A 20,155-nucleotide genomic window follows, 5' to 3' on the forward strand; every position below is an offset into this window, starting at 1 on the left:
AGAGCACAAGCAGGCAGAGAGACAGGCAGAGAGAGGGGGGGAAGCACAACTCCCCACCTAGCAGAGAGCCTGATGCGGGGCTCGATCCCAGGACCCTGAGATCATGACCTGAGTCGAAGGCAGAGGTTAACCCACTGAGCCGCCGAGGTGCCCCAGCAGATCACCTTTTTTTTTTTTTTTAAGATTTTATTTATTTATTTGACAGACAGAGATCACAAGTAGGCAGAGAGGCAGGCAGAGAGGGGGAAGCAGGCTCCCTGCTGAGTGGAGAGCCCAATGCGGGGCTCGATCCTAGCACCCTGGGATCATGACCTGAGCCGAAGGCAGAGGCTTTAACCCACTGAGCCATCCAGGCGCCCCATATCCAATCACTTTTTTAAAAAAAGATTTTATTTATCTGAGAGGGAGAGAGAAAGAGAGAATGCACACAGGAGCGTGGGAGAGGCAGAGGGAGAAGCAGATGACGAGTGAGGAGCCCAATGCGGGGTTCGATCCCAGGACTGGGATCATGACTTGAGCTGAAGTCAGCCACTTAACCGACTGAGCCACCCAGGCACCCCTATCTGATCACTTTTATGAGCACTTCTGCGCAGGCCGCTGGTAGAAGCAATTTGACTTCATCTGAAGCCAAACCGAACCCAGCCTCTCAGCCAGTAGGACGTACTAGAGTGTTCAGACACTCAGAGTGGTAAGAAGACAAAAACACAGTTCCTGCCCTCGAGGGGCTCACAGTGGGGGACAAACATGAGTCAAGTAAGACAAGTGTGATGAGTCTCCTGGTCATTGAAGGTGTAGGGAAACTAGATAGTTGAGATGCCAGCAAGGGACCCCTGGGCTGAGAGCAGGTGGATGACTTCATATGCAAAAAGGGAAGAACAAACCAGAAAAATGGACCGAATGTAAGGGCCCTAGGGTAGGCGGGCATCCCAGAGGCTAAGATGGTGGGGGCAGGGTGAGGGGAGTTCTGTGGGAGATGAGGCTGGGAGGTGGTGGTCTTGCCAAGGACTTTGGCTTTATTCCAAGTATGGCTTTTTATTCCAAGATTTGCTTTCTGAACCCTGTTATGGCTGAAGAGTGGAGAACAATCTAGAGGGGACTACAGGGGACAGACAAGGCAGGAAGTGTTGGTAGGCTTTGTGGTTACTCAAAGAGGTGCAGGAAGTAGTAAATTGAGAAATATATGCCCCAAGGTCATGCCCCTCCCTGGGGTCAACTCACATCCAAAGACCGATCCATTGGGCTGCACTGGAATAAGCGGAATGGTTCACTCCTTTAGTCCAAGTGGGACAGCTGTGGACGGTGGTTCTAGCGCCGGAATCCCACCGTTCCACGGGATGACCAAGAACTGAACACAGAGATAAAAACCAGAGAAATTCCCATTCTTACTGGAGAGGAGGACTGAAGCCAGCACCTGCCCAGGGCTCTAGAGCATTGTGGGTGGAACCCTGGTCTGACCAGGGCATGTGGGGGATTTGGCTCTGCCTCCAGCAGTGATCCACTTCTCAGAACCCGTCTGCCCCTCACTGCCCAGGCCTCCTACCTCCAGAAGGACGGTGAGTCAAGGGGAGGGGGGAGGCCCCTTGGCCCTGTGTTGTTGGTCCCAACTCTCCCATGTACTTGCTCAGTGACCTTGGCGTATCCCCTTACCTTTCTGGGCCCGTTTCTTCATGAATAAGAAAGCAAGATGGAGTCATTAGTGGCTCTTTTGGGGCAAATCACAGAGCCATGGTGTGTAAAAAGCCTTCGTGTACCCAAGGTCTGGCGGCTGCAGGGGTTCCGGAAGCCCTGGGGTGGGGTGGGCTCTTAACGGGGCCTCAAGTTAAGAGTCCTTGGCTGAGTCACTAGCAAGCACGATTTCTGGAGGCCTGCTGAGGACCAGCCTGTCACCCCGTTCTCATCCTCACTGGAGTCTTAAGGCAAGCATGACTTTCCCCACCTTGAAACTTGGAGGGCTACAGTGACTGGTCCAAGCTGAGGGGAGCTGAACGAGGATCCCCAGGCCAGGTCTCCATCTCCCCACACCCCACAACGTCACATGTTTTAGACCTCACAGTCACTGCACTTTCGCAGTGTCAAGGGCTCTCATGAGGCAGGGCTTATCTCTTGCTCGAGCACCGGAGGTCCAGAGAGGTTCAGGGGACTGCAAGGTCACACAGTAAGTGCGCATCGAGGTCAGAGGTGCAGGAAGTGGTCACCTGTGATCACTCCCCAAGTCCCAGTGCAGACCTGCCTCTCCTAGTTGCAACTTGGAAGACCAGCAGGAAGAGGGGTTGGGAAGGTTGTAATTAGGGAAGAAGGCAGGCCCCTAGGTCTGGACCTTAAAAGCATGAGCCCAAGTTTGGTCAAGGAGGGTGTCATTCCTAACAACTTGGTTCTTCTCTCTACCTCGGTTCTAGCTATTCTCCCTTCTCAGGCCTACCAAAATCTTCCTTATTTTCCCAGGCCAGCTGAAATGTCTCCCCCTGAAACTCTGAGCCTCGCCCCCCCTCATTTATTTTTCCGGCCTGAGCCTGAGATGTCTTCTCCTCCCAAACCCGGAGCTCTTTGAAGGCTGCAAGAAGGCTGGAGGCTCCCCTGCCTCACTGGGCGTGGGCAGGGCAGGGCGGGGCCGGGCGGGCCGGGCGGGGCCGGGCGAGGCAGGGTTAAAGGCACTGAGGCTACCGCTGACTTGCACTCCGAAAGCAGTGGGTTTCCTGGAAGTGTTCCAGCCTCATCTTACATGCTTCTAGCTCCCGCCCCGTCCCCACTGAGTTGAAGGGGACCCGAGGAGGCAATCAGCATCCTAAGTCTGAGAAGACCCTGGGTGTTCAGGTCACCACCCTAGGCAGTCCTCTTCCTCCCCCCCACCCCTCCGCCGCTCTGGGCAGGGGTCTGTCTCCTCAATGAGATGACCTCATTGAACGTCCGTATCCGCCCCCCCGCACCCCCCCGCAACTGCAATTCTACTGAATTACTCAGGGTGTGGGGGGGGGCGCTGAACACTGCTGGGGGTACAGAGGTGCTTTTGATTTAAGAAACTCCCACGGGTCAGGCAGAAAACGCCCACGGCATGACGCCTGTTGCCCCTTTAATAAGCAACGACCCCTGGGCAATGGCCGCCCTACACCCAGTCCCGCGCCCTCCGTCCCGAAGCTCACCGGCCTGAGCCCGGACGCAAACACGCCGCAAACAGCCAGGCCGGGAGAGCGCGGCGCCTTTAAGAGGCGGCGAGCGACGCTGCCCCCTAGCGGCCGGAGCTGCGGCGCTTCCTCCGCCCCGGCGGGGTCCAGCGGGCCGGCCGGCCGGGTCAGCGCGGCGGCGGCGGCGGCGGCGGCGGCGGCGGCGGCGGGGCCGGGTTCGGCGGGTGGACGGGCTGCGCGCGGGGACGAGAACTAGGAGGAGGAGGCGGCGGCGGCGGAGGCGGGTGAGGATGGCGGGCCGCGCCGGGCCGGGCCGGGCCGGGCCGGGGGGGTGGAGGTGGGGGTGGGACGCGGGCGGCCGCGTGCGCCCCGCCGGGGTCCGAGCGCGCCGGGAAGGGCACGCGCCCGGCTCGCGGCAGCGGATAGCGCCGCCCGGGGCTCGGGGTCGGGGCCCGCGGGCGCGGGCGGGAGGGCGGGGGAGGAGGAGCCTCGAGGGGCGCCGGGGGGTGGGGGTGGGGGGCCGGGCCCGCGCCGCCGCGGCCGCCGGGGGGCGTGCGGCCCGGGGGGGTCCCTGGGCTCCGGGGGCCCGCTGCGGCCCCGGCCCGGCGCTGGCGATCTGGCGCGCCGGCGAGCCCCGCGGGCGGCGGGGGCGTGGGCGGCGGCGGCGGCAGCCAGTGGCACGCCGCGCTGAGCGCCGCTCCCTCCGCCCGGGCGCCCGCCCCGGCCCGCCCCTCCCGGCAGGACTGCGCGCCCCGAGCCCCGTTCCGCGTCCCCGCCGCCGGAGGAGGTGCCCGCACGCTCGCGGCGCGCGCCGGGCCGCCACACTCGGCCTGTGGGCGATTTCCTCCGGACCCGAGCTCCCCGCCCGAGGAGGAAGATGCAGACCTTTCTGAAAGGGAAGAGAGTTGGCTACTGGCTGAGCGAGAAGAAAATCAAGAAGCTGAATTTCCAGGCCTTCGCCGAGCTGTGCAGGTAAGGAGGGACGGGGCTCGAGCGCCCGGGGACCCCCGGCGCCCGGGGACCCCCGGCCCGAGCCCGGCTCAGCCTCAGCGGCTGTTTCGGGAAGCTGGAGCGCTCGAGAAGGAGCGGTGCGCGGGGATACTGAGTCGGAGCGGCCAGGTGGCTGTGGTGGCTGCCGGCTGTGCTCGAGGGAATCGGCGGCCAGGATGGGCGGTGTGGCCGGGACCCGGGCTCTCAGGTGCACGGTGACCAGCCCCCCCCCCACCCCGGTGGGGAAAACCCCAGCTGCCCAGAGCGCGTTGGCGGCGCCGCTAAAGGTGGCAGAGGGATCTGGCAATCGGGGAGTCCATGCTGTCTGCCTGTGGCTGGAGGTTACTTTTGGATTGGAGTGTTTTTCTTCCTTCGTTCCTTTCGTGGAGAAGGGCACCGCTGTTTGTACATTTGCGGACCACCTACTGTGTGCCCCGCGTGTGCAGCCCTTGACGCTGTCATTGCATGTCACCGGGTTGAGCCTGTGTGCGGCGAGTAGCAATACTTGGCATGTATGTGGTGATTTGCTGTCTCATTAGAGCCTCGCACCGGCCCTGAGAATTGACCAGGGTGGTGACTCTGGGCCACGTGTCTGTGAAGGGAGAGCTGATCTGCAGAAAGGTGGGGTCCCCCGTCTCGGCTGTCCGCCTGGGGTCCTAGAGCTAGGGAGTGGCTGGTGCAGAGGAGGTGGGATAAATGTATGTGATGTAGAATGGCCTTCCTCTGTCTGACGCCCCCCTCTCCCCCCCCTGCCCCCCATGCTGGTGATCAATGGTGGGGATTCATGGTGTTTTAAGATCACATTTCTAGTCTATTACAGAAGCTTCCAGTCTTGGGTCAGGTACACCTCACCTTGCTCTGCAGCCGTGGCTTTACCGCTGGGAAGCTGTTAGGTAAATCCCAAGAGACTCTGGCTCCCCAACCCTTTTGCAAAGTGTAGGTGGGATCCTTTTGTTTTGCAGTGTCTCCTCTTGGTGGATTTGATTGTTGAAAGTGTGTTCTATTTGCACTTTTGCCCCCCCGTTGGGTCCCCAGATGTGTTGCAGAATCGAACAATTGGGTTTCCTTATCTCTTGGTCTGCAGAGCAAGTGGCAGGTCTGAGCCGGTCACTTGCCAGCCTGTGCCACCTCCATGACCCTCCTGCCTGTCCCTAGGGCCTGTTGCTCCTTTGCCCTGGGCACAGCTCCTATGAAACAGCTCCTGGCTCTGCATCCTTTGGCCTGGGGATGGAGTTTGGCTGCCATTTCTCAGACTGGCTTCCTCAGGAGAAAGCAAGCTTTTCATGGGTGGTGGGGCATGCCAAGCGGCCCGGGAATTCAGGAGGAAATCAGGAAATCAGGAGGAACTTGCAGCTAGGACTTTGAAAATGGGTCCTGGGACTTCGGAACCTTAAAAAAGAATGCTCGAACATGGCACCACAGATACACACACACACACACACACACACACACACTTATGGAAAAAGTCCCCAAGACATAGGAGACGTGGAGAAGTCCCTTTGACATATTTTTGAAGCCCCATGCTGGTGTGAGGTCCCCGAGCTCCTCCTGCAGTCATCTGAGTCTTGGGAAATCCCAGCTAATACCTTGCACCCTTTTCTCCTGAGGTCTGTCTGTATTTGTGTCATCCAGTGTCTGCAGCTAGAGCACGGGGCTTGTCATCTGGCTGGTATGTTTTGCTGGTTAATTAGGAGCCTCTTGCAAAACACTTCCAGCCCAGACTCGGGGCTGGGTCTTGCGGCTGGACTTGCACATGGCCTCTCCCTCCACTCGGACTCCCCCGGCCTTTAAGTGGGGCCGGAGAGGCATGCAAGGCAAGCCCTGAAGTCAACCATTCTGGGGGAAATCCAGCGTGGAGGGTTAATTTCGTGGAGAAGGTTGTGGCCCTCGGAGTCTGGATGCCTACATCTGGCTAGAGTATTGGCTTCAGAGAGAAGACAGAAAGCGTCTGGGCCATTCTAGAACCTCAGGAAGCCCTGCTTGGGTTTTCATCAGAGCAGCCCTAGATATTTATCACTTGAGCTTAAGAAGGAAAAGAAAACACCCAAGAAAGAGTTTTCCTTCTTTTATTACTTTCTGGGAGGCGCCCCCTGGTGGCCACATTTCTAGACCGGGTGCAGGAAGCTCCCTTTGGGTTGATCAGAGCCCTTTGCTGCTGTTGTGTTTGGTATGAATGCTGGTGTGATTTTTAGTGGCCCAAGAGGAGACATTGTCCTTTTTTTGACCTTCACAACCTGGGAGTGCAACGCTCCTGTTTTGATGGATGATGAATTGCCCATGACTTTCTCATGATGAGAAAGTCCAGAAATGTTTGAAAATGGTTTGAAGCTCTGCTTGAATGTTTAGGGCCGTCCGCGCCAGAGAGGAGGGCCTGAGCGGACCAGATGGGTTGTTTAGTTGAATGTCAGGCCTTGTAAAACTCTTAGAACAGGAAGGGATGTTGGGGATCATGTCATCCAGCTCCTTTGTTGTCCAGATGGGGAGACAGGCATGAGAGGGGCAAATTCCAAACTTCTCTTCCTTTTGTTGAACTTCTAGAACGGGCCCAGCCTGAGGACCCGGAGACCCCCACAGAAAGCCTTTTCTACTTGGGTACCCTCTTACCTTCACAGGGGTCCAGCTGCTGCCCTGTTGTCCTGGAGACACTTTTCTTTCTTTTTTCCTTTTTAAATTTTTCTTTTTCTTTAGGTTTTTTGAAAGTTTTTTTTTTTTAAAGATTTTCTTTATTTATCTGACAGAGAGATCACAAGTAGGCAGAGAGGCAGACAGAGAGGGGGAAGCAGGCTCCCCACTGAGCAGAGAGCCTGATGCGGGGCTTGATCCCAGGACCCCGAGATCCTGACCTGACTCAAAGGCAGAGGACCAACTCGCTGAGCCACCCAGGCCCCCCCTCTTTTTTTAAAAAAAATTTTAAAGGATTTTTATTTATTTATTTGCGATAGAGCAGGAGCGAGCAAGGAAGAGAGAGAGTGCAAACATGAGAGGCGGGGAGGGGCAGAGGGAGAGGGAGAAGGAGGCTCTCCGCTGAGCAGGGAGCACTACAGGGGGCTCATTCTCAGGACCCTGGGATCAGGACCCAGGCCAAAGGCGGATGTTCAACTGACTGAGCCACCCAGGCGCCCCCTGGAGACACTTTTCCTTGCAAAGCTGAGTCGTGCCCTTAGCAAGTATGTAATGCCTTGTTCTGCCAGAGGGCACTGCATGTTTTTGGCGGCGGTAGGGGGTTGGCACCTGGGCCTGCCAGGATGTATGTCTGGTAGCCATAAGGGCCCACCCTTCACACCCCTGGGGCACCTTGATGGGATGGCCCTTTCTGACTAGTCAGCAGATGGGCCTTTGACTCAGCTCGTTTCTCGTGGCACTGTTTGTTCCTGTCATCCCTCTCGGTGCTGTCCCCCTCGGGGACAGGGCTGTGGATGAGGCTCTGGTTGTGTTCTCTTTCCTTCCACCATCCTCCCCGCCCTTCTGCTAATGCCCGAGCAGCCTCGCACTTCCCTCCTGTCCTCTCCTTGTGCCTTTTTCAGGATGCCCCGGGGGGGACTTCCTGGGGGAGTCAGAGAAAACAAGTTGGTAGTTGGAAATATGGGGGAGGTTTTTAATTTTTAATTTTTTTAAAGTTCTCTACAGGGTCTTGCGTGGAGATGCTGGCCGGTCCCCACCCCTCTGTTCCCTCTGTCAATGTCGTCCGTGTTCCTCCTCCATGTCTTTGGCTTCTCACCCTTTTCTGTCCCGAGGCTGAACCTGTGCTGGGGGAGGCGGTGGAGAGTCACGGGGCTTCCGGAAGCATCTCGGTATGAGATGTGGGTGGCCCTCTGTCTGTCTTTACTGTTAGGTCTCCTGCCTTTGTCATGTGGTCCTTCTAGGCGCTTGGTCTCACTTCGTGCCCCCAGCGGCCCGGGGCCGAGGGGTGGGGATGCTGAGGCCTGGGGAGGGTGGGGAAGAGACCGCACAGCCGGTCAGCTTCCCGGGGCCCGGTCCCGAGGCCTCTTCACCAGATGACATGGCTTCCTTGTTATGTCTCTTCTCTGCCCAGGCTAGCCTGGGGCTACCTTGAGCCTCCAAAAGCAGAAGAATGTTTGTGAGGTTCTCATCCTAGAGAACCTTGGAGGCCAGCAGGACGACGAGGCCTGCAGGAAATGGTTTTGGGAGCAGTCTCAGACCACGTTCTTGTTGCCGCCTTTCCCACCAGTTCCTTCAGCATGAGCATGCTGGGCCCAGCATCCTCGGAGGCTCAGGCTTGGCCTGGGAGGCAGCAGGTCCCGGGGCTACAGGGCGGAGCCCCTTGCCCTCATGGAGCTGGGAGTGTGGTGTTCACAGTGACCTGGCCTGGGAAGCCTGCCAGGAAGGGCTTGGGTACCATCAGCCCCTTCCTTCTCCTCCCCCTACGTTCCTTCCTTTAAAAGGGGGCGTCTTGACGGTCCCTTTCTGCTGGGATGGCTTAGCGTTCTGGGCTCGGAATTCTTTCAGGATATTCTTAGGGAGGGGAAGGAACCCATTGCTGGGGTGAAGTGATGCTGGTCTGGGGGTCGGTATTGCTCTGTCTTAATGTCTGGGTGTGCCCCATTTTGGGGGTGTAGGGGTGGGAGGAGGGACTGACTGTGTGATCTTTGCCCCAGTGCCCCGACACTGTCCCTAGCTCAGCCTTGCCAAGAAACACTTTCTCCCTGCCTCCAAGGGGGAAAGCCGGACTTCCCGTGGGAGAAGCTGTCCATCGGGATAGTGCCGTCTGCGGGTCCCCAGCCTGATTCCACAACAGACCACTCACGTGACACTGGGCCCTCCATGCCTCAGTTTCCCCTAGGCAAAGTGAGGATGTTGGCAGTTACAAAGCTCAGGGTGGTGTGCAGGAGAGGAGTCAGGACGCAGGGCCCGGGAGGGGGAGGGCCTGCGCCTCTGTCCACGGTGCTTAGTCCTGCCGGAGCGCTGGGCTGTCCGTGAGTGGGTCAGCGCGCCTCAGCCCCCAGGTGCCTCCCCACTCCGGGATCTTTGGCATTTGTAGGTTTGGTGTTCTCGGTCTGGGCCGTTTGTGAGAGACCCCGAGTCCCTCTATGATTGCTGCCCGATCACCCTGCTGGGTGTGGGGTTTGTGGGGGCGTCAGACCCGGCTGAGGTGCAGGGACGGTCCTGTTCTCCTTTCACGGGGGCCGGGAGGCAGGGCTGCTGCCCTTGCCTGTTTAACGCAGGAGCACCACGGTCCTTCCTTTTCTTTGCCAAAGTTTGCACATTCCAGAGGAGTTTGTGCTGGGTTTCCTGAAAATGCTGAGTCTTCAGGAGCAATTGTGTTACGATTTTTAGTAACTTCTATTGTTTCCTTTATCTTTGTGAATGATTACTCCATGTATATGATACAAAAATAGCAGAGGACTGCAAGTACTTGCTGAAAAGTCCGTTTCCTTCTTGTTCCTGAGCTCCTGTCCCTCGGGGACCCCTGCCACCGGCAGCCCCTCTCTCCCGTCCCTCGGGGACCCCTGCCACCGGCAGCCCCTCTCTCCCGTCCCTCGGGGACCCCTGCCACCGGCAGCCCCTCTGTCCAGGTGTGCTGTGCGGATGGACACACGCGTGTTCTAGCCGAGGCTCATTTCACGGAACCCTGTGTCTTAGAGAAATAGCACATCTCTGCTTCATCGGGGGAAGATCCGTATCACTTGCCTCGTTTCTTTACTGGCCGAGTGGTCCAGCTGTCCTCACGACAGACCATGTCTCTCCCCTGCTGAGGGGCCTCCGCTGGTAGAGTCAGGGGGACAGCCATGTGGGTGCCGGTGGCTCGATGAGGGAGTGTTGGGTCAAAGGACACAGGCGGTTTACTTTTTCTGGGGCTTTCTGAAGCTGCTGGCAAAGAGGGGGCCCGCTACCAAGTGACAGCAAAGGGGAGAGCCTGTTACCCACACCCTCCCCAGTGTAGGCCCCGCGGCGGACGGTTTGGATCTTGGCCACATGCACGGGTGGGATGGGACCGTAAATTTGCATTTCTCCTTTGCTGGTGAGACTGATTGAGACTGATTGACGTTGTGGGGCCTTGGGCTTCGGGGCAGAGCTGGGCTCCCTGGGCCTCCAGGCTGGGCCCCTCCATTTCTCACCCTGAGGCCATCGTGCCTCCGCTGTGTGTCCCCGCGTGGGTTGGCAGCTCGGGGCACCGCTGGTCGTGTCCCTAGAGTGGGTTGGCAGGCTCCGGGCACTGGGTAAATGCTGAAGTGAAGCGCCTCACGAGGTCACTGCCTAAACAGTTGCAAGTAAATAGGGTTTCTGTTCCCACTCATGTTGTGAATTCAGCTGGTAAGCTAGCTCTTTGGGGGAATGTTCTGGTACCTCCTTTTTAAAAAGTAAGATTTACCGTAGAAAGCAGATCATCACTCAGGAGACGCTCTACAGACTCCCAAGAGGGAGACCCAGGCCTGGCAGGGTGGGGTGGCTTGTCCAAGGTCACACCATGATCTGTGGCTCCAAGGCCAGTATGCCCTTCGCACTTCCCCGCCAAAGTCCCTTTTCTGACAGCCCTGCCTCCGGAGGTGCCTTGGGGAGCAGCCTGGCCATTACCCTTGGGCTGTTTGAATCCAGCCCCGGGGCTTTATCTTGCCTGCTGCAGGCCTCCCTCAGCGACCGGCTGCCCCGCGGCCTGCACGTCCCCAGCTGGGCCTCCCCGGCTGGTTTCTGTCGCCCTTCATGGTGCCAGGCACGGATTGTGACAGCTCCCGGTCATGCCCTCCCTCCACCCCGCTTCTGGGGCTCAGAGGCTGGCTCTGTCGCTGTGTGTGGGGACTTGAGGATCGCTCCTATGAGGATGTCCCCGGCATGCCCTGGGTGGCCGGAAGCCATCCCACCATGTGGGACAGGCCTGCTGGCAGAGCCCACTGCTAAGCCATCGGCTGCCCCTGGAGGGGGAATCCGGACACACAGTCAGGCGAGGTCCCTCCCCAGTACAGCTTCTGAGAGGTGCCTGTGTGTGATCTCTCTCTCTCTCTTTCGGAAGAGTGTGTTCTTTCTCATTTGAGAGCCGTTCTGTACAGCGGAGACCTGCGGTTGTGTCTGCTTCCGAAACCCAGGGCCTCCGACGGGACACATTGTAGGAGCCCAGAAGAGAACCTCTTAGAGAAGGAAGGAACCGACTGGTGGGTGTTGGAAGCCTTTTCCATGCCAGGGAGGAGCTTCATTCCTTCATTCTTTTTTTCCATTTAGCATATCCTGAGCAGGCACCCGGCCAGCCCCAGCCACCCCTTGCTGCGTGCTGGTCCCTGTCCTTAGGCACCCACATGCTTGGGGAGATGGTGAAGTCAGCGCACGGACGCACTTCCATGCTGCACAGTGTCGTTAGTGCCAGGCAGCCTGTGAACGGGAGAGCTGTGGCAGGGGTAGCTGCAGCCACTTTAGCACCCTGTGGTCAGAGGAGGCCTCCCGGGGGGTAATCTTTAACCAAAGAGTCTGAGAGTGGTTTCTTCTGGGAGCTGGGAGAGTTCCTGGGTGGGTGTTGTCTGCTGCTGAGAGGCCACGTGCCCCGGCTGCCTTTTTCAGAGCCCTGGGTCCCGTGTGGTCCGTGGGCAGCTGGTTTCTACTTCAGACAGGGGGTCCAAGAAGGCAGTAGAGTGTCCTTGGTATCCTTGTTCACTGGCAGTGTGATGGGGGGCCGGGTGGGTGGCCCTGGGGCCTTTTTCCCACTTGAAACTGCAGCCACGCTCTGGGGTCCCTGGGAGCCGAGGCCTGAGGCTACGTGCTTCCTCGCCTGGTCCAGCCAGGTCCAGCCTTCGTGTTCAGGAAGGAGCTGCGGTGAGCCCTGTGGGTGAGGGAAGGGAGGGGAAGGTGGGGATCCCACAACCCTGATGGGTAAGCCCTAGGGCAGCTGACCTTTGCCCTTTCTCAAAGCTCAGGTGAGGCCTCAAGGTGGGGTCTTGGGATGGGGGAGGGAGGCGACGGCAGCTAGCTGTCTTTAACATACATTGACCTTCCTCTAGGCCAGTGTTTGCTCACTGTGCCCAGTAAAAGAATCACCCGGGGCACTGGTGGAAACTACACATCCTTCAGCCCACCCCATCCCCTTTCACAGTCTCCGGGGCAGGGGTCTGGGAGTCTTCTGTCCGCGGCAGTGCCCTGGTGATTCTGCTGGGAAACCCCAACGGGCCTTTCGCCGAGTGTGTTACTAGGGTCTCCCCCAAAGCTGTCAGGCGTGTCTAATGCCAAGTTAAACAGGTAAGAAGGGGTCCCTTGAGGACAAGGTCTCTCCAGGAGGGCATCCGATTAGGTTTCCAGGCCTGTCTATCCCGGGAGCTCAGCAGGCGGTTGGCTACCTTTTGGGCAATCCTCTCTCCTCTTCTAACCCTTGCTTCCCTCTGGCTGCTGGCTTGCAGTTGGGTTCTGAGGCTGGACGGGAACTAGCTTTTGCACAGGAGACAGTCCTGGGGGTACCACAGGGGTTGTCAGGCCAGGGCTGGGACGGGGGGTGGCGGCCTGGCCCACTGGTCCCCACTTTGCCCTTTGCTTTGCACGCCTGTTGGGGTCGAGTCAGAAGTGTGCACGCCTTTGGCTCCCAAGCCATGAAGCTGGGACCTGGGGCTCATCCACACAACCCTCCACGCTTTGGGAGGCTGTCGTGATGGCCCCTCCCTCCCCCCAATCCCCAAACTGGTGGCTCACGTCAGCGCAGAGCAAGAACCTGCCATGGCTCAGGCACTATTGCCGATGGGGAGTCTGCCGTCCCAGGTGGGGGCGTGTCTCCCCATGCCAGATGGGAATGCTGTGGCCTGGGGAGGGGCGCCGTGACCTGCCGGGTCCCCCAGCTGCAAGTGGTAGAGCTGGGGTTCACGCTGGCGGCCAGCTGACTCCTGCATCAGCGCGTCCGTGGCTGCCCTGTCAGGGGGCCTTGGCCCCCAGCGTGAAAGTCGCATCCAGGTACCGCTGGGTTGACAACCACCTCGGAGGCAAACCACGGTGTTTTTTTCTGAGCATTCCCTGTGGACAGGTACTGGGCCCAGAGGGGTGGTGGGTGGTGTGGACGATGGTAGACGTGGAGAGCAAGACTTGCCCAGCTGGCCGGAGGTAACTGGACAGGCCTGCCCGAGCCTCCGCTCTGCTGTCAGGTGGGCCTGACTCAGCCACCTGTCGGGCTAGTGAGCACGGCAGGTGCGTTGTGGAGGATGGCATTCCCCCTTCTCCCCAGGAGGCTGCTGCCCTGGCCCTCCTGCCTGTCCAGCGTGGGGCCTGGGGCCTCTGATGGATCTCCGGGAGCCCCCAGGCTGGGGCACACAGGCAGCTCCCACAGCCTCCCCTCCTGATCCTTTTCTGGTGTGGGGGTCCTGCAGGGTCAGTGACCAGGACACACCTCCTGCCTCCCTGCTCGCTGCTTCCTGAGAGGGCTGGGAGGGGGTGATAGGTGGCACCGAGGTGTTCGGCTTTCATTTCTGCCCTCCGCCCTATTTGCATCCAGCGGTGGAAGGCCGGGGCGTGCAGGCAAGGAAACATATGGGCCACCCCCCAGCCCCCGAGTGTCTGCGGCGGGCCCAGCCGTCTTCTGTTTAAACAGCTCATTCCCTCAGGAGCCGCAGGACAGTATTTAGTGAGTGCCTACTGCATGCTGGCCAGCCCTGCATCGTAGGGACCCATAGAGCCCTGTGGAGTCCACTCTGGCCCCTGGGACAGCCCCAGTTCTCCTAGGGAACATATGCTGGGCTGCGCCCCTAAGAGGGGAGGGTGGTACAGGGGGTGCAGCTTGCGTGGGGTCCTCTTCTCCCAGGGCCCTGTGAAGACCCTTGGAGAGGAGAGAAGGAGCACGCCAGCATGGGGGGGTGGTGTGTGTGAGTCCCAGGTGCCCATCCTGGAAGGACCAGCTCCCACCCTCTCAGGATCCTGGGTGTCTTCGTGAGGAATGTTCAGTGCTGTGGGACTGTTGGTTTCTCTCTGAGCTCTTATTTTTTATTTGAAAAATTTTTTACTCTATTTATTTTTTTGAGTAGTAATCTCTGCACCCAGCGTGGGGCTTGAACTCAACCACCCTGAGATCGAGAGTCCTGTGCTCTACCACCTGAGCCAGCCAGGCCTGCCCCCCACCCGCCCCGGTGGTTTCACTTTGGATGGATTTTCCCTTTGCACCTCACCCATCCTTTTTTTTTCCTTCAAGATTTTATTTATTTATTTGACCCAGAGAGAGAGAGAGAGAGAGAGAGAGAGGGCGAGCGCTCTTCGTGCATGAGTAGCGGGGAGGCAGGTGGAGGGAGAGGGAGAAGCAGACACCTGAGCAGGGAGCCCGATGCGGGGCTCTGTCCCAGGACCCTGAGATCAAAAGACAGATGCTTAATTGATTGAGCCACCCAGACGCCCTTACGCTGCACCCATTTTGTAAATGGGGAAATGAAGGCCTGGAAAGAAGATGTAGCCTCGCGCTGTAGAGCTAATAGGAGGGGCAGCTTAGATTTGCACTTGGCCTTGCTGACACTAAAGTTTATTTTCTTTACTGTTCTATTCTTTTTTTTTTTTTAAAGGTTTTATTTATTTGACAGATATCACAAGTAGGCAGAGAGGCAGACAGAGAGGGGGAAGCAGGCTTGCCACTGAGCAGAGAGCCCATGTGGGGCTCGATCCCAGGACCCTGAGATCATGACCTGAGCTGAAGGCAGAGGCTTAACCCACTGAGCCACCCAGGCGCCGCTACTGTTCTATTTTTTCAAAGATTTTATTTTATTCTTCAATCTTTTTCTAAAGATTTGTTGCAGGGTTCTTGAAAAGAAAGGGAGGTCTGATCTACCCTTGGAGGGCCTGTTCCTGCCTCTGTGTGAGCAGCTGGGTGGGGCCGGCTGGGGGGTGGGTAGTGGAGCTCCGGGCCGGAAGGAGTTGTGCTTCCTGAGGAATCCGCCCCAGTCCCTTTGCCCGCACCTTGACCTGGGCGCAGCCACGCTGGTGCCTGTGCAGAGGGAGGTCCAGGGCCTGCTTCCTCACTGTGCTGGGGAGGAAGGTCCCAGCTGGAGCCGCTGGGCCTCTCGCAGGCTGTCTGCAAATTGGGAAGTGCCCCTGCGGGGAGGAGGGTGCTTCCGCCCTGGGTGTGGGGGGGCGCTGTTGGGTCCCCACTGCCCAGAGGTGCTCACTGGCCTCTGCTGGAGACCGCGGAGTCAGGGAACAGCTGCTCGGCCTGGCCTGATGTACCAGCTGCTGCCTTAAGGCTCTCAGTCCATATACGGAAACAGAGGCTCAGAGGAGGGTTCTGGGAGCATTTTCGGGGTTCCTAGCGGGTCACTGCGGGGTGGGATTTGAACAGCTTCTGCCTGAGTCCAGGTGTTAGGTGTTGCTTTCGGCAAATGGACCCAGAGGATGGGAGGATGGCTCTCATTGGGTCGGCGCTAGCGCCTCGTCCTCAGTGCCCGGGGTCATCAGCTTTTCTCCTTTTCCCTTTCTATTTTGTTTTGAAATCCCACTTGCCCAGAGGCAGGAACTTAGGCACTGACTCAGTGGACAGCCGCTCAGCTGGGGAGGCCGGCCGTGGTTCCAGGAGATGTCCGGGGACAACGTGTGTTTTGGTTGGTGGTGGGATTGAACCCTGGTTTGGCCTCTTACTGGATGGGTGGCCCTGGGTGCCTTTCAGCACTGCTCTGGGCCTGAATTTCCTTCTTTTTAGGAGTTGACCTCGTGCCTGTGCCCAGGAGGCTCTTGACAGGCAGACTTCTCCCTCCTTCCTCTGGGCCAGAAACCATCTTCGAGGGAGAAAGGGGGCTGTCCTTCGCCTCCCTCACCTGCAGTCACACCTGTAGTGTCTGCCTACAGGTGATAGCAGAGTCAAGGTTGTCTGGTGAGGTACAGAGGTTCACCGTCTTGGAGGAGGAATTCTCCAGAACCTTCGAGCTACGAGGTATCTTTGCAGATGAAGATTTAGGGTTCAGAGCGGCTGGCCGGGCAGGTTGGCGCACGCGCCGCGTGGGGGCTTGGCTGGGGTCCCAGCTCCAGAGCCCACACTTGCCCCCCTCCCCACCGCCCTGCCTTTGGCCTCCCGGGAACCATGTGCGAGGGGGAGGCAGGTCTGTTCTGCTCTGGGCCATCTGGGTCAGCCATCCCCGGCCACGATGGGCTGTTTTGGTCCTTGGGCCCAGACGGCTGGGGTCCCTCCACCGCCTCCCTCCCCTGTGGTCTTCCTCCAGCCTTGCTGGCAGTGCCGAAGGCCAGCCGTTTGGCTTCTGGAAGCTGCGCTGGGAAGGGTAGGCGTGTGGACAGGCCCCTCCTTCTCCGAGGCAGCCATGTGGGATGTGGGCAGTTCTGTGGGTGCCTGTGTACCAGCAGAGGACCGGGGACCCTCCCGAGAGTGAGACCTGTGCCCGGCCGGGTGCCTGCAGATCTGTCCCTGTTGCTGGAGGCCTCCCTGGCGGCTGCGCGCTCCCGTCCTTTCCCTCCTCTCTCGGTCACAGTTGATAGTGACAGATGAAGTCCGTGGTGAGCACGGCCCCTCCAAAAGACCCCACTCCTGATACCATTACATGGCACTGCTCCTGAGAGGTCAGTTGGACGGCTGATTCCTACAAGCCGCAGGGATGTATTGGTTCCTACAGAAACCTCAGTGCCAGCCGGGCTCAGTAACGACGAGGCTCTGTAAGTGGGATCTCCTCGGAGAGTTCTGGCTTCAGGGGCTCAGACGATGTCCCAGGACCTGGCCTCTCTTGTGCTGCCTCCGTGCCCAGGCTGTGTGGCTCCAAGTGAGACCTCACACCGATTTTTATCCCGAGCCAGGCTATGTGCTGAGTTCTGGCGTGCTGTCTCGTGTGATCTAAGCCCACTCCCGTCTCCTGTTAGGGGACATGGGGGCGCAGAGGGGCTGGAGATCTTGCCAGGGTCACACAGCTAGCAGGTGGCAGAGCTGGGATTCAGACCTGGGTATGCTGGCTCCACGGCCTCCCTCCAGCACAGGTGCAGGTCCTAAGAGACCCAGGATTAGTTCTCATTGGCCCTGATCGGTGAGCCTGAGCCAGCCCGTCGTGGGGGCCGGTGAGTATCCTTTTCCTTACCCCACGGTCCGGGTGTGGCAGGGTGGACCCCGCACAGGAAGTTGGGGACTGCTTGCGGAGCAGACTCTCATGGGCACTGGGCAGTCGGGGTGGGGGGCAGGGTGCTCCCTGGTTCTGGGTTCCTGGGCCTGCTAGGGTGACGGGGGGCTGCCTTCTGCCAGCCTGAGGGGTCACACACGGTCTCCCGGTCCAGGGCACTGCTCCTGAGAGGGGAACAAAGAGCACTCCCACAGGTCAGAGCCGAAGGCTGGGCCCCTGGCTCCGTCTGAAGAACGAACCCGTGGCCAGCTGGACTCAGGTAGATTCTGGCGCCCCTGGGCCCAGGGGTCTGACACTGGGTGTCCTGGAGAAAGGGCTTATGTAATTTTGCCTTGAGGGATGGATCTTGATGGGGCTTTGGAGAAAGGCTGCCAGTAGTCCAGGGTGAAAGCTGACGTCCTCTGTGCCCCGCTATGCTGTGCGGAATGTTGGTGTTGGACAGTGTTTTGGGGTGAAACAGTCCCATGTTATGTAAACTGTTACTGATGGCCTTGTCCCGTTCATGAGGAAATGTTTAGAAGGCATCTTTCCTTCCCAGGCCAGGAGCCTGTTGCAGTTGTGAAGTCTTTGATTGAGCTTCTGGAACTAGAGGGGACCTCCTTCTGTCCTGGGGGGCGGGGGGAGCGTGGGTGCAGCGCCCTTAGCTGACATCCTGGCCCTCCTGCTCCTGAGCAGGCCTGGTGTGGGAGGAAGCCTCAGGATGAGTTCCTCCTGGAAGGGGGAGGAAGTGAATGGTGAGTGTCCACACCCAGACTTGCACACCTCTGGGCCCCAGTCCTGAGGGGCCCTGGCTGAAGGGCCAGGCTGGAGGCTGGGAGAAGGCTCAGGATGATGGGGCCCAGGTAGGGCTTGAGGTCTCTCCTGGTTCCTTCCTGGAACCAGCGAGGAAGTGGGGACTGTTGAGAAGCCAGGGGCTGTGCAGCCCAGAGCTGTTGTCCTGCCTGGCAGGTACATCTGCCTGGGTGTTCCAGAATTCTCAGAGGTCAGTGGTTCTTTTCCGTGCCCTGGCATCTTGAGGTGGAGAGATAAAGGTGGTACTGGGGGAAAGCAGTGGAAGGGAGGGCAGTCCTGGGCACTCTGTTTTGCTGTGCCCACTGTGGACAGCCAACAGTGGCCGTCCTGATCTTTGCTAGCCCCCCAGAAGCCTCTTGGGACTGTGCCGGTGGCCGGAGCCCGGGTCAGGGGGCTGAGGTCTGGTTCTTCTGCTGTCTGGTTGTGGGGCAGTCATCAGACTCCTTACGTGAGGGCCCCCTCAGAGCCCTGGGAAGTGAGTCTGCGACCCGCTGCCTGTGGCTCTGCTGGGGGACCACTGTTTGGACCCGAGCTGTCACGCTGGACAGCGGAGAACTACAGGGAAGTTCTTTGGGTCTGTCGTGGGAGGCCACAAGGAGGGGTCATTTCAGTTTATCTGCTGATAAAAACAGAGCACTTGAACCCAAGTTCAAGAAGTTTGCTGACTTGTCGGCAAATGAAATTGCTGAGTTTCTCCCGGGTAGATTCGTATCTGACTTGTGAACACTAAAAAAAGCCTTTCCTTAAAGCCTGACCTACATGATCACAAGTGAAATCCTAGTTATTCTTCCACACATTTAACCCTGATCCCTGGAAGCCATGGTACCACGTTGTGGCCTCTTCCTGGGCGTGTGCTCAGCTGACACGCCAGTGTGTACGTGCGTGTGCACATGGACACATGCGAGTGCGCACGGGTGCGGGCACACACACAGCCCTCCGCTTCGGTTTCCACACCAGCGATGGCCCATTACCTCTGCTCTCCTATCTTCAACTTTGTTTTTCCTGTGCTGCGTCTGTCCCCACGCGGCGCCCGCTCTGCTGCAGGGCCCCTCAGCAGCCCATCTTTGGGGTTCTGGGCTTGCCCCCGGCGCTTGCCGTTTACTGTCTTCCTTATCTTAGGCCACTCGGGCCGCTGTAACAAACAAGCTTGAACGGCCGGCGTATATTCCTCGTGGTTCTGGAGGCTGGCAGGCCAGTTCCTGGGGAGAGCTTTCTTCCTAGTTGATCGACAGCCGCCTTCCCCCTGTGTCCGCCTATGGAGGGGAGAGACGCAGAGAGCCCTCATCTAAGGGCACTCACCCCATTATGGGGCTCTGCCCTTCTAGGCTCCTCTAGCCCCCGGCCCCTCCAAAAGACCCCACTCCTGATACCATTACATTGGGGCTTCGGGCTGCCCCATGAATTTGGGGGGGGGCAGATGTTTCGTCCATAGCGGCTCTTCTGCTGGGGGTTGTGCAGCACCAGCTGCTGTCTGTCTAAGGCCAGGGGGGCCTCAGGCCGGTTTGGTCCCTCTACCTCCTACCCGTCCTACGTGTGGCCCAGCGTGGGCGCTGCCTGGGGAGGGAGGTGATGGGTGTGCTGCCACTAGCTGGCTTCTGAACCCAGCCCCCGCGCCCGGGGCATGACCGACTTTGGGCAGGTGAGGGGTCTCTCTTTCCTCATCTGTAAAATGGGAACATTATCACCCGATCGTGGGGCAGATTGGGGGATCAGAGAGATGATGGCTGATTTGCTGCTGGTGGTTTCCAGCCCATAGCGGGTGATCTGATTGTAATTTACCCTCTTCCACAAATCATCTTTTTTTTTTTGCTTCTGACACAAGATGAATTTTAGAGAGGTGAGTATCGTTTCTCTTCTTAAAACTGGTCAAAAGATGGGGCTACTGCTGTGATTCCTTAAACTGGAAGCACAGGTCTTGGTTGATAGCCCCTAGCTCTGCACTCTCCCCTGCCTTCTGGCCAGCTGGGGCGGGGGACCAGGGCCCTTGTGGGCGGCTGAGGGTCTTCTCCACAGCTTCCCTAGCTGCCTCCTGTGGTTTCCAGCAGAGTCCACCCGCCTTCCCAGCCCCACATACTTCTGGGAGGGGCCCCCGCCAGCCAGCGCTCCCTTCACGCCGAGTCCCGGATCAAGGAAGCAATAGCTCTGTGCCGTCCTTTTCCCTGGAATTAGTTGTCCTCTGTGAAGACCATCATGAGACATGAATGAAGACATGAGCGCTGAAGACATCATGAGAACAAAATTTGAAGAGAC

General features: G+C 58.7%; 1 protein-coding gene across 2 annotated transcripts in view; it reads left to right on the plus strand.

Annotated features, from left to right (window-relative positions):
• Positions 1–3,905: 3,905 nt before the first annotated feature.
• ITPK1 (inositol-tetrakisphosphate 1-kinase) overlaps positions 3,906–20,155 on the plus strand; it is a 167,291-nt gene continuing 151,041 nt past the window's right edge. For both annotated transcript variants that reach the window (XM_044232310.1, XM_044232311.1), the window contains exon 1: positions 3,906–4,091. In XM_044232310.1, coding sequence (XP_044088245.1) covers positions 3,997–4,091 — 95 coding nt within the window. In that variant the 5' untranslated portion in view covers positions 3,906–3,996. The remainder of the gene's footprint in view (positions 4,092–20,155) is intronic.

This window comes from Neovison vison, chromosome 13 (genome assembly GCF_020171115.1).
Source record: "Neovison vison isolate M4711 chromosome 13, ASM_NN_V1, whole genome shotgun sequence".
Taxonomy (NCBI): Eukaryota; Metazoa; Chordata; class Mammalia; order Carnivora; family Mustelidae; genus Neogale; species Neogale vison.